This window comes from Colobus angolensis, unplaced genomic scaffold (genome assembly GCF_000951035.1).
Source record: "Colobus angolensis palliatus isolate OR3802 unplaced genomic scaffold, Cang.pa_1.0 Scaffold81, whole genome shotgun sequence".
Classification (NCBI taxonomy): domain Eukaryota; kingdom Metazoa; phylum Chordata; class Mammalia; order Primates; family Cercopithecidae; genus Colobus; species Colobus angolensis.
In genome coordinates this window covers 3,494,502-3,509,166 of record NW_012121932.1, presented here as the reverse complement: position 1 = coordinate 3,509,166, position 14,665 = coordinate 3,494,502, and the positions used below count along the sequence as shown (strand labels likewise).

The 14,665-nt window shown below is 37.1% G+C and overlaps 1 protein-coding gene across 2 annotated transcripts in view; it reads left to right on the top strand.

Moving 5' to 3' along the window:
- Positions 1-14,665, top strand: part of USH2A (Usher syndrome 2A (autosomal recessive, mild)) — an 802,205-nt gene that overhangs the window by 183,440 nt on the left and 604,100 nt on the right. For both annotated transcript variants that reach the window (XM_011929421.1, XM_011929422.1), the window contains one exon: positions 10,703-10,886. In XM_011929421.1, the coding sequence (XP_011784811.1) occupies positions 10,703-10,886 (184 nt within the window). The remainder of the gene's footprint in view (positions 1-10,702; positions 10,887-14,665) is intronic.

Here is a 14,665-nt window from a genome sequence, read left to right as displayed (position 1 = left end):
TCTCATTATTGGCAATTAAAAAAAATCAGCCAAAGTTAATGAAGGCCTCTTGAGCCCTGAGGAAATATATGTACAAAATCTCTTCTTGGTATCTTTAACTGTTTCTTACATGCTTTGCCTTATAGAATCACTGCTATTCTAGTCACTCTTCCTTCCAAGGATATGCTATAATGTATCAGTGGCCTTGCTGAGTTATTGACACAGGATATTGACCTGGTTATGAAAAGCTAGAATGATCAAGCTATAGATTTGGATTACTATATTTTTTTGAACAGTGCAGTTATTTTCATATAGATAAATATTTCTCTTACTGAGAAATCATTTTCTTCTGGGTACTGTTGAGTTCTTAATTTAGTCAGAGAACATTTTATGTGTAGTAGCAAACAGTACTTTCAGTGAGCTTACATTTTGATGGGGAAACTGACAGAATAATTTACAGGTAAATATATGATACAAATTTAAATAGTGATTATTTTTGGATCCTTGGCAATACTCAGTTATGTTTCTTTGTTGCTAAGACTTTAAGATATTATGGAGGTTACCAAATAGACTATTTATTTGCACTTTTATATCAGTGTTTAGTTTCCAGAAAGGTAAACTGGGTAGCCATGTTTATATTGTACAAGTAAAGTCATACTGATATTTCGTTACAATGGGAAACAGGAAATGGTTTAAAAGGAGGAATGGTGAAGTGAAAGAAATTATCAACTCTGTTTCTTTTTATATTATTATCTACAATTAGTCATTTTTCTGTTTTTCTCTTTTGCATTTTTTCTCATTTAAGATCATGAGTGCCTGTTTTAAAAAGCAGCCCAACGAGATGACCTTGTTAAAACTCCTGATTATTTTTCAGTGTATTCAATTAAATAAACTCCTTACTGTGTGCCCACAATGTACAATTAATTATATTATTATTGTAGTTATGCAAGTTGAATAAGATAATACTTGCCCTCAAGATATTGAAACTCTAACAAGGGAAATAAGACAATTGCACACGTAAATAAAATACAATAACGCTTTAAATACGATCATTGTTTTTCAGTATTAGTGTTGATGCATTTTCTATATCTTCCTCTAAAGAAAGAAGACAATTTGCAATAAACCTTTGGAAAGGAAAGTTTTGTTACATCTGTACTTAGGCAAATAGTGACTAATAAATTATTCTCCTAATGGCCACACATGGTGACTCATGCCTGTAATCCCAGCACTTTGAGAGGCCAAGGTGGGTGGACGGCCTGAGGTCAGGAGTTTGAGACCAGTCTGACCAACATGGTGAAACTCCATCTCTACTGAAAATACAAAATTAGATGGGTGTGGTGGCACATGCCTGCAATCCTAGCTACTTGGTAGGCTGAGGCAGGAGAATCACTTGAACCCAGGAGACAGAGGTTGCAGTGAGCTGATATCACACCATTGCACTCCTGCCTGGGCAATAAGAGCCAAACTCTGTCTCAAAAAAAAAAAAGGCAAATGGATACCAGATAAAGCTCTCCAAGAAAAGAGCCAGCAAAAGAGAAAGGAGACCAGGAGGGGGTTGCATGAAGAAGACTTAGTATTATTATCCAGTATTGTCATTTTTAAATTTAATTTGAATTTTAATCAAAATTTATATTTGCAAAATTTTTAAAAACAAGTAAAATGTAAAGAGCCTGGCCTTATCACTTTCCCAGGAATCTCCATGCTCAGAGAAAACACCTTCAACTTCTTTAGATGTTTCTTCTGGGCTTTCTTGTCTGTATTTCTGGGAGACATATATATATATATATATTCTTGATTTTTAAAATGTAGACATCATTTATTTTCTTCCCCCTATAGAAGATGAGTTGTTTAACTCCTTTCTCCTCCTGCTTAACAATCCCTTTGTTTGGTTAAATCAACATTCAGATATTTCTTTACTATGACTATATAAATTTACTGTACATTTATGCCATATAATATGCTTTGACTATATTTTCTTTCTTCAAAAAATTTGCCTTTGCTTAGTTTTTCAGGACTCTCTTAGGCATTTCTAGGAAACGAAACTCTCCAAGGGAACTCTGTTCAAGAAATCTATCAAGGTTTTGTTTTTCCCCACTAGATATGTGAGTGGGAAGTTTAGGCTGGTTGATCTTTAGTTCTTTTGCACAGCTATATCCAAGTGCTAACATTTGCTGCTGTACTAGCAATTTCCTTTCCTTGTCTCCCATGTTGGATCCTTCATTTCCTGAATCCTACAAGTTCTCTCTTCTTGGTTTATTTATTTGTGTGTTTGGTAGAGCACATGTGCCAGTAGCTTCTGAAAAAGAATACAAGGAGGGAAGTAATTTGAGGAGAAAATTTGAATGTCTGAAGTGTCTTTATTGTCTTCAAGTACCTAAACATGAAGAACGATTTGAAATTTTACTGCTATATGAAAACACTTTCATTCAGAAAATATTCAAAAATTTTAAATGTTTGCACCATTAGTTGTTAGCAATGTCAATCAGATTCTTGCTTCTTTTCCACTTCTTTTTTTTTTTTTAAACCATCTGGAAGTTTTTACCATCTCTATATCCCTGGGCACTCAGTGAATCCTTTTGCCTATCAAAGATGGCTCTTATGTTCCGAGAAAATCTGCAAAACACATTCATAGCAACATCTAGACACATGTTTGACCAAACAACTGGGCACCAAGCCTAGCCAAGTTGATGCATAAAATCAACAATCACAAGCAACCCTTCACATAATGCCTGTTTACGTACTTGTTGAGTCCAGACCTTCTTTGGTTTAACTTCTAAAGGAAACGCTTACTGCGTCCTCCTAAAATGTAAGAAGGACAACTTCCTGGTTGGAGAAGGTATTAGCACACCTTATATCTGATTCTGGAAATCTCTGGAGCTTTCGATTCGAAATCTTTCTTTCTAGAGTTACACAACCTGAATCAATTAGCTTAGTGTTGGGTTCTCCACAGCAAGAGCTTAGCTTTTTCTTCTAGATTATCTTTGATTGTCATTTTATCTCTCTCTCTTTTTTTTTTTTATTTTATCTCTGGGGATTTCAGGAGGGAAAAATTATTCAATCTACTGTGTTTTACTGGCAGTGTTCCCCTAGTGTTTTTGGGCTTGTAACCTTTTCAGACCAAATCTTTGCAGCCATTCTTGAGCCCTCTCTTTTCCCCACAACCTTTGTCTCATCTAACAAAACCAATTCTGCTGATTTTACCCTCAAATATATCCAGAATTTGACCACTTCTTGCCACCCTTACTTACACCAGCCAGGTCCAAGCCACCTTCCTCTGTTCCTGGACTATTCAAGTAGCCTCCTACTCCCCTTTGTCTTTCTTCCATCACTTCTCAACAGACAGCCAAAGTGATACTGTTCAAACAACTTGAGTCACATCCCATCACTCCACCTTCCATTTGCTTTTCACCATAGCTAATAAGAAACAAAGTTTATATTATTTAATAATCCCCATGGTCTATAATGTCCATAATCTCTCTGACCTCATTTCCAGAAGTCTTCAGATCATTTCTTCCTCTCCAGCCAACAAGTCTCATTGCTGTCCTTCACAATTGTTCAGTGCTCTATCTCAGGCAGGGATAAGAGTACCTCCATAGCAGTGCTGCCTATATATTTTCTGAATTAATGAATAATTTTATTTCAAAAATACCTCAGTGACATTCTCCTGTTTTTAGATGTGAACCTAGCAAAGGTCTGTGGTGTTTCTTTCACAACACTTAGGAAAAGTGTTGTGTTCAACCTTACAAAAGAGGAAAAATAATAGTGACCTAAGTATCTTATATATTTTTTAACGAAACAAGATACAGTATACACATATGCATAGCCCATGGAAAGAGCAATGTGTGCTTTGGGATGGATTTTCCTTTTTTCTTGGTTTTGCTTCAGAAATTCCACTTTAATTTTTTTCCCCCTGGTTTTATGGTCTCTTACAGTAAAACTAGCATTGAAAAGAGAAACACTTATCCTGAAGTATCTTTATCATAAACAGATGTTTTGCAGCAGCCAGCCCTGCAATGTGCACAGTAAAATGTGCTGCTACAATCTTAAGCTTTCATTTACTTATTTAAACATGTCTGAGAGACCTAGATCATATACCACAGGGGCAGACAGCACACTGGTGTGTGTGAGTAGTGGGGCATGGAGGGAGAAGGATGGGGTAGGAAGCGATGAGTAGCAAGCTTAAGGACTTCTGCCTCCTTTCCATCTGTGATTGCAAATGCTGCTGACCCATACTAGATGACTACACATAGATTCTTGTCCCACTTTCTTAAAAAACATTATTAAGGAAGGTGCATGTAATGAAACCTCATGTATTATTAACCTAACCTTACTACAAATGTACAAGGAATAGGTTTAATTCAACTAAAATTTATAGGCAATTTGTTAAAGCAGCAGTGCACATTAGAAGGTACATTAGAGCCACATTGGTTTTAATATGCCATTCAATAACTTGAACAGAGGTTAAAAATGCTGCTTAACCTCCATTAAGTATTTTAAAAATGCTTTAATTTAAAATTATTTGGAGTGTGTGTACATATATGAATGTACACATATCCACACTAATAAATATAACACTAAATATCTTTTCTCAGTTTCCTATTTCAGTGCTGGATGACCTTATAATGTTCAGCAGTAGGCACTTAATCAGAGGCCAGGCCGAGGAAGGCAAGGAAGGATGTCAAGGCATCCCAAGCCAGTGACCCACCCTTGTCCTTGAGAACTAGAGGCAGAGAGTGCTTATTAAAGACTCTGCAGCTTTGGAATAAAATAAAGGCTAATTTATAATGAAAACAGCTTCCTATGACATGTTTTGTACTAATAGGACAATGCCTCATGCTTCCCCCTAGTATTTACTTTTGGTTTTCTTTTACAATTCATAAAACAAAGTATCTTGTTTCATTAAGTAGCACATCGTATTTATTAAGTGATGAGCTCATAAACTAGAATTGCGTACAAGACCCTGCCAATGGAATTGGAATCAGATGCTGATGTTCCATTAAAAATCAATGCATCGAAGTTGATATCCAATTATGCCACATTTCCTAGTGTTTGGTGAGACAACTTTCTAGGTTAACATGTTTTTCACAGAGAGACCTGAGTCTCAAAGTAAGAATCTCTTCCTTGATAAATCATCAGGAAGGAATCTTATCACAGGAAATATAGACCACAATCTTAGGTATATCTGGAAAAAAATAAAAAATAAAAGACGCTGATAAGAAAAATATCTCTGTCATAGAAGACTTGCTAATTAACAATTACAAAGATGATAATAGATAATGTTTACTGAGAGTCCGCTGTGTGCCAGGCTCTGTAATAGGGCTTTGCCTGCAAAGTTCCATTTAACGTGCACAGTATTTCTATGATGGAGGTGCTGGGATTATTCTCGTTTTAATCTAATTGGGGAAATGAGATCTAATTAAGTAGAAGAGCCATTTATAAGTACAGGTCCATCTGACTCCAGAGTGTATACTCTGAAAGAGTGGAACTTTTTCTAAATAACTAACTCAATATTTGTCTTAAACATTCACACAATAAATATTTGAGGGTGAGTTAGGTAAATACTGTTTCTTTCCCCCACCTTCAAGCATATCTCAACTCATGATTCTGGCTTACTGCTTCATATCCTGGGATACTTCATTTGTTGTTCAAAATCCAAGTAGTAGGCATAAAATGACAATTAACAGAGTTCTGGGAAACTACAATGTTCAAATAACGATGAGGTAAACTAAAGGGGTCTAGAAATGGAATTATCTCTGAGAACTTCATTGGAGAAATTTTGGAGATGGTTGGAATGGCACAGGAGACAGGCTTTAAAACATACATTTGATAAACACTGAGTGGGAACAGAGAATAAAAGTTTTGCTGTGGATTTTGAATATGCATACACACATATATTAATTATAATCTCCAAGATATAATCGGAGTTGTCATTATTTGGGTTATTTGTTGTTATTGGATTTGATTCTTAGAGAATATGTTACTGAGGGCCTTTCATGGGTATTCACATAAATAGAAAAATTGGATTATTTATGAAACAGAAAATTCCAATAATGTTTTTTCTTACATGAGCATATTATTATGTACTTTGCTTTAAGAACTAAGATATAGTTTTAGTGTAACATTTTCTTTCTATAGCTCTGTTCCATCTGTTGCTGTGACAAGCACTATATTTTAAATTTATTGTGTCTGATTCATATACACTCCTCTCTAGACTCCCTGATCGGACAGGCCACTCTGACCAACCACTCTCATGACTCACAGATTTATGTTTACCATTTTCCTTTTCAGTGTTAAAGGGATCATCTCATATTTTAGAGGGCAGCAGATATTTATCCATCCATCCACCCATTCATCCGTTCAACTCTCTATCCATTTCATTCATATATCTGTTTTTCAATAAACATCTGTTGAGTAAATTACCAGGGACGATGCTGGTGTTAAGATATACAATCACAAATATACTAAGACGCTGTAATTTAGTAAGGGAAACTGACTCACATGTAAATGTATCACAATGTGATAAGAGCAATATTAGAAATATACAATATGGAGAAGTAGTAAAGTGAAGGAAATGATTAATTCTGGAAGGAAGCGGAGTGTTGGGAACTTAGAGAAAATGATTTCTGATCTGAATTTTAAGAAGAAATAGGAATCAGCAAGCTGCTCAAGGAGGGAGTAGCAGCCCAGAAAAAAGGAATAACAGCAGTATATTTTAAGCTTATCTAATTTAACTGAAAAACACTTAAAAATTGTTTTAAATAAGAGAAATTATACCTCAGGATGAATAATATTAATATTTAGGTATTCACTTGATCAAATAAGTCTAGAAGTGATTTTAGCAAGATTTTATCTTAAACTCCCAAATGGAGGAAAATTATTATTGTTTTAATTTGAAAATTACCATCATCAACTATACTGAAATATAGTATACAAACAATACAACAGTACTGAAAATATTGATTCGTAAAGCCATTACCAAGATAGTCTTTTGTTGCATGGGTATAGGTGAGCCACACATCCCTCCCTGGGCTCTTGTGTAACTATTATGTCCATTTTCTGGCTTAAGGGGAGGGTAGTTTCTTCTAAATGTCTTACAATTAGTGCTTAGCCCCAGCATTGCCCTCCTTTCTTGAATAAGGCCTAGAGGTTACACTTCTTTTCTTTCTCCCTTTCAAGACCTTGGCAAAGCCTGGTTGTTCATGGTCCTCAGGAGGGACATTGCTGGGAAATGGGCTCTTCTTTTATGCCCAGGACAAATACTGTGCTGTGCAAATAGCCACTACAGGAGATAATACCAGCTGCCTTGCTAATAACTTTGAACTCTATAGATTCTTCTCCTAGGTAAAGCGACACTATTTTATGATATGGATGACTCTTTACTTTAGCTGGATGATACATTTTTCCACTTGAGATTTGTCGTGTTTAAAACCAGGGATCAGCTGAATAATATGGGAAAGTAATAAACTAGTGAGCTGATTTGGACCATGTATGTGTGAACGCTCAGCACTACATAATGCAAAGCAATGATGTTGTCCTAATGACCATGCTTAAGAATGTGGTACAAAATCATTCATGAAATGAAATCTCAATAAGATCAGTTATAATGCTACAGATACAAAGATTTGGAACATGAAGTAGAGCTAACGAAGGGGTGTCAGAAATGCATTATGTTAAAATAAATTAAGGTCAGTTATAATTCAGGAGTTGAAGTTTAAGCAGAAGGAAAGGGAAAAGATTGTTTTCAATAGTTGGAAGTCATAAAAGGGAGGTAATGGTCTAGAATTAGGCACATTCAGGTAAGGCAAGAGGTAATCTTTAAACAGGAAGTTACCTGAGTCATCCTAATTAGAACTGCTTAAAAATAGGACAACTAAAATACTGGTGGGATTAACCTTTATAATCATGCTCTGGAGAGGAGGAGGGGAATTAACCCCAAGGCAAATTCCCATGCAGTCTTTTCCTGGAAGCCCTACCTTCATTTGCAGTCTCCCTAGGTGCTTTAACATCTTTTTAGCTCTTCTCTGCTTATATTTCTGATTTTTCTGTGTCATTCTTTACTCCGCAAAATTTGGACTACCTAACTTCTGCACAAATGCCATGCCCTACTGTACTTAGAGGTTTATCTAATACATCATTTCTTCTAAAAATCGTCCTTAATTGTTCCAAATTCTCTGTGGCTTGGAGCTATTGCAGTAAGTCTAAATTAATTCTACTTGTAAGTATCTGTGCTAATGGGTAATTTATCCAAATTGGAGGGCTGTTAGCACATTCATGATGCCATCATCATGGATTTAAGGGCCTAGATACCTTCACAGGAACAAAAATACAAAGAATCACAACCACTGTGGCCTTGAATTTAAATGGAAGCCTTCTGAATTTTACTCTGACCATGTGATGAATCAAGTATAAGAATATATACTAATTGTCATGGCCATGCTCTATTTCTTCAAATGTATATATAAGGGAAATTGCTGTCAGGTGATACAAATAAACAAATAGCATAATCTGGCCGTAAATTATGATAAAATGATAGTATTAGTTGATTTCCTCCAACTGAATGGCACAGATTTTGAGCCCTTTCCTTTTCCTCTCATGGAGCACAATTCTGTTTTGCTGCCCTTGAAACTTTGTAAGATGCAATGTACAAGATCTAGGGGAAGGAAAAAAACCCAATTGTTGGTGGCTATAAGAAAATGGCTTGTTTTCAACTAGAGCCTGAAATGAGTTTTAGAGTATCCTAATTACTTTTTGCTGTTCCCTATAGAATAGATAACAGAATGGATTCACTTTGTGCTCATGCTCTCCTTCTTTCAATATCATTGCTATTTTATGAACTTTGAATTAGTGTCATGACAATTGTACAATTCATTTTTATTTGCTGTAACTGTATTCATTCGAATCCTTCTGTGATCCTTCTATCCCATTGTTTCAGTAAAATTCTTTGCAGCATTTTGCACATGCTTGTGTGTGTACCCATGTGTCTGTGCATGTTTGTATATGTATATGTACACATACATGCACACACATATCACATAACCCTGAGAACCATTTCTCCCTCAAATGCCTGCTCCATAATTCAACCGCCTGATAGCTTTTGAATTTTATAACAGTTAACTTCCATCTCCTGGGTCCGAAGAGATTTTAAGTAACTTGAATAGACTTTTGAATCATATTTGTATTTCTTTCCTTTTCTTACAAGAAAAAAAAATATGGGTTTTAGAGTTAAGCTAAAATCTCTAAATTCTGCGAGCTTTTTTTTTTTTTTAATAATTGAACTCATTTTTATTTGTTCATAGAATGTGTATGGAGTGCCTACTATGTGCCAAGCAGTGTACTGGCTGCTAGGGAGACAATGATGAATGAAACAGATGGGTTTTCTGCCCTTATGGAAGGTAGATTTTGATGGAAATGGGATTGATTATAATTTTTTTAAACACTTAGGAAACAAACAGGATGCTAAGAATTTGTAACAGGCATACCTAGCCTGGCCTAGGGAAAGTTGCCTGAGGAAGTCACGAGACCTGACATATATGAGTGAGCTAAGCAAAAGAGATATGTCAAAATCATCCCAGCAGACAGAACAGCCCATGAAAAGGCCTTTAGATCTCAAGAAGAGGAACATATATGGCTGCAAAGGACTAAGCGGGGAATGGGCCATGAGCGGAAGCTAGAGACGTAACTGGGACCTGACTGTAGGATTGGAAATTGGATGAGAGATTTGGATTTATTTCCTGAAGGGAATAGGAAGTCATCAAGTAGTTTCAAACAGAGAAGTGAAATGTCCAAACTGCACTTTGGAAAAAGACTGCTACGAAGAATAGATTGGAACAGGATGAGAGGGATGCAATTAGAAGAGATGGCCTCTGGGACTTGGTGGCCTGGGTGTAAACCTGGGTTTTGCTATCCATTAACTCTACCATTTTAGGAAAGTGTGTTAACCTTCTCAGTCTTCTGTTTTCTAATTGACAAAATAGATGTAATAATAATTCCTGCGTTATTTGCATTTCTATGACAACTAAATGGGATACTCAACATAAAGCCCCTACGGTAGCACCTAGTTTGAGATATTAGTTATAAAAAACGTGGTTGGTGACTTTATCTGGGAGGTGGTAGTGGCGACGAAGAGTGGAAGGTTTAAAATTGTTAGGAGGCAACATCCACAGGACTTGATAATTAGCAAAATGTAAGGGGTCAGAGAAGAGGAGGATGCAAACTTTTGTTTTAGTGAAATAGAGAATTAGTTTAATTTGAATTTCAGATAACTTTTTTTAGTCTAAGCAAATGCTGCATGGGATGCACCTTTACTAAAAAAGTTCATTGTTTGTTAGAAATTCAAATGCAACTGGTTTCCTATATTTTATAAGTCTGCCCTACCAAAGATACCTCAGTGTTCTAGCCAAAGCAACTCTATGACTGGTAATATCTGTTGGAATGGAGCTGATTAGAGGAGGTCAAGTTTTTTGTGGAAATATTAAGCAGCAGATTTTAAATACATTGAATTGTAGATGCCTGGGAGACACCCAAGTACAATGTAGATAATTTACTCAGCTTTTCTTTGGTTGTAATTGACACACTTAAGAACAGATATAACCACATTTGTTGTATTGGGAATGAGATAGTGCCATGGTAGAGTATTCTGTTTTTCTGTGCAATCAATTATTATGCTTTAAATAAAAGAGTGGATAGAAAGTATATATAAAACTTTTAATGTCTTTATTTCTAGGTTTTTATATTTCTCCAGGCAGTGCCAGTGGCTGCCTGCCATGCTCATGCCATACAGCTGGCTCAGTTCATCACATCTGTAATAGCCTGACTGGTCAGTGTGTTTGCCAAGATGCTTCCATTGCTGGGCAACGTTGTGACCAATGCAAAGACCGTTACTTTGGATTTGATCCTCAGACTGGAAGGTACATCTTTATAGGCTTTAATAATTAAACTCTTTCTTTATCAACGGTTGACTTTTTTTGGCAGTTGCAAAGCAATACTTCTGTAAAAAGTATTTTTTTGGCCGGGTGTGGTGGCTCACGCCTGTAATCCCAGCACTTTGGGAGGCCAAGGCAGGTGGATCACGAGGTCAAGAAGTCCACACCATACTGGCCAACACGGTGAAACCTCATATATATATATATATATAATATATATTATATATATGTATGTGGGATATATGTATATGCCTTGTTCTTCATGCCCTTGAATTTATTGCATATTAGTTCATTGCATTTATTTACATTTTCCTTGTCTTTCTAATTTAGCTTTAAACACTGGCAGATAAGAAACATAGCTTTGTATTCTGCGACATGATTTTTTTCAGTGTGTAAAGTATATTATGAAAGTAAATCACTTTTGAAAGTTACACTGTCTTTAATATTCTACTTCTTATTCTCTGGGTATCTGTGGCCATTTGCCTTTACTCATTTGTGTTTGTTGCTGTATTTTTGAAGATGTGCTATAATGCCAGTTCTGTGTGTGTGTGTGTGTGTGTGTGTGAGAGAGAGAGAGAGAGAGAGAGAGAGAGAGAGAGAGAAAGAGAGAGAGAGAGATTATGAGCTTGTCTAAAGTCTGGACTAAATCTATGAATTCTTTGAAGCTCCTATCCCTGAGACGCTAGTAGTGTGTGCTGAACTCAGAAAGCATGTGATAAAACCAGTCAAATCTGTTTCTCAATATGTGTGTATTTATAAATATAATGGCTAATTATTTCAGGGTTTTTGATTATCTGGGCTCTTTTAAACTCATTGACCCCCTGCTGCCTGCCTTTTGGCTGTTCCACTCCTCATTAACACCTCCATTAGAGGGTGGACAGGTGACAGGGTAATTACTGAAAAGGAACTTAAACTAGTTCATTTTGACTTTCTTTTAAAATTTGATGTGATCTTTAAAAACTAGAAAAATCATTTAAAATTTTTATTAAAATAATTTTTGTTTTCATGCCATACAGACATACAGACATACATATATTTTAATCTGTGACACTCTACTTGTTATCTTGATAGTCTGAGAGCATCGTGACTCTTTTCTACTAATTTATTATAAATAACTTAAATGAGTATAGAAAGCACATGGCACAGTAAATCTTAAAAGCACTGTCAGGATTTTGATAGTAAAATAGGAGCCAATCACTGAACATACTAGCTCCTATGTGTGACTTTTTTGAAAGAATATTCTACAGATTCCCCAGTTGGAACTCTTGGGCTGGTTTGTTTCACTCCTGGCCACCGCTGTCTTTTTCATAGTTCTGACCACATTTACCAGGAGAAAAATATCCTCCCCAATCCACTGTCCTCCTTGCAACATTCATGCCCATCAGTGCCATTTTGTGACATTCAATTACCCATCTTTGTTCTACTCATCCCCCTTGTTAGTCTTCCCAAGGTTATCAGCAAAACCCCTGTCCAGTGACCTAGGGATGTCTGATTGTCTCAGCTTTTTCACTTAACTTTTTTTCTTTAAGTGAGATCTGATTTCCTTTATTACATTGCTTCTTCTACCCTTCAATGTTCTTAAATTCAAGGCTGAGACTTTTACCCCATTCTGTTCCTCTCCCGCTGTCTATCTCACTCTTACTCCCCACCTTACTTTAGTCCAGTAACAAGAATTGCTTAAAAAGTACTGTTCCATCTCCTGTCACTCTGCAGTAGGCCTGACTAGCACTGGAGCTAGATTCCCTGGGTTAGAAGGTGGATTGAAATGTTTACATAAATTGATAAGGAATAAGAAGGATCAAAGAAGTGGGTATAAGTTACATTTTTAGAAGATACTGAGGTTACAATAAAGAAAGCAGAATTCAGTCTGGGTACTGTGGCTAACTCCTATAATCCCAGGAATCTGGGAGGCCAAGGTGACCAGATCCCTTGAGTCCAGGAGTTCAAGACCAGCCTGGGCAACATGGCAAAACCCCATCTCTATAAAAAATAAAAAGTTAGCCAGGTGCAGTGGCTCTTGCCTGTAATCCCAGCTACTTGGGAGGCTGAGGTGGGAGGACTGCTTGAGACTGGAAGGTAGAGGCTACAGTGAGTCAAGATTGTGCCCCTGCACTCCAGCCTGGGCAACAGAGCAAGACCCTGTCTCAGAAAAAAAAAAGAAAGAGAGAGAGAGAGAGAAAGCAGACTTCAGATACACAAAAAGAATGAGGACAGGTTGGAGTCTAGAAAATAGAGCTAAAGTGTGAGAAGTTGAGCAGATTTCTAAAAATATGAAAGATTCAGAGTAAGTGTGGGATTTTTATTTTCTTCTCTTTTTTTTGACAGAGTCTCACTCTGTTGCCTAGGCTGGAGTGCAGTGACACGATCTCAACTCACTGTAACCTCTGCTTCCCAGGTTCAAGGGATTCTCCTGCTTCAGCTTCCTAAGTAGCCGGGATTACAGGTGCATGCCACCGTGCCTGGCTGATTTTTTTTGTATTTTTAGTAGAGACGGGTTTTCACCATGTTGGTCAGGCTGGTCTTGGACTCCTGAACTCGTGATCTGCCCACCTCAGCCTCCCAAAGTGCTGGGATTCAGGCTTGAGCCACCGCGCCAGGCCAAGCCAAGAGTGTGCTTGAAAAAAAAGATCAACAAGTTTTATATAAATGAGATTGGATATCTTTACATATTAGTTGACTCCTGTTATATGGATGGGGGTAGTGAGAATTACCTTTTTAAAATTACAAATTGTCCTTGGAAATGGTAGCACTTTTCTTCCATCCCTGTATTAGTCCGTTTTCATGCTGCTGATTAAGACATACATGAGACTGGACAATTTACAAAATGAAGTTTATTGGACTTACAATTCCACATGTCTGGGAAGACCTCACAGTTGTGGTGGAAGGTGAAAGACATGTCTCACATGGTGGCAGAGAGAAGAAAGCTTGTGTGGGGAAACTCCCCTTTTTAAAACCAGATCTTGTGAGACTTACTCTCATGAGAACAGCAGGGAAAGACCCTGCCCCATAATTCAATCACCTCCCACTGTGTTCCTCCCACAACACATGGGAATTGTGGGAGTTACAATTCAAGATGAGATTTGGGTGGGGACACAGCCAAACCAAATCAATCCCCTTTGTTCTTATCTTTCTAGTTCCAGGAGAGGGATTCTAGTTTTCCTCCTTTTCTAACTCCTGCCACTATTTTAAACGACTTTGAAATGTACTGATGCAGTTCTTTGGCCTCTTCATTCACTTCCCACTCCAACAATCCATTTCCATGGCTACACTCTGGATTTTGTGATCACTTATAATTTCTCTATTTCTCAAATCTTCCTAATCCCATGAATGCTATTCTATGGATATATCTTATCTTTCCAACTCCAATTGACCCTGGAAGTCTCACATAACCTGCTCCTTAACTTCTCTTAATCTTTAGCCCATTATCCCTACTTAGTCCTCTTTTGATCAACCCCATGCCTAACTTCACTGTCTTCTCTTAGCCTGAGGCAAAACCTTTTTAATTCTGACCCTTTTGAGTACCTGATTGCGGACTCCCTTCTGCTGTACTGTGGGGTCAGCTCCAGGGATGATCACTCTACACCTGCCCTGATCTGTGAGGACTTGGGGAAAGATCATGTACCTATGCTGATCTGAAGCACTACCGTGTATATACTTCTTATCAATTTACTTTCTTTCTCCTTTTAAGCTCCTGCCAGTCTCCTGAGTTTTAATTCTATGCTCTTGCCCTTGCAGATAATCTGGCCCTCTGCTCATAGACAAAA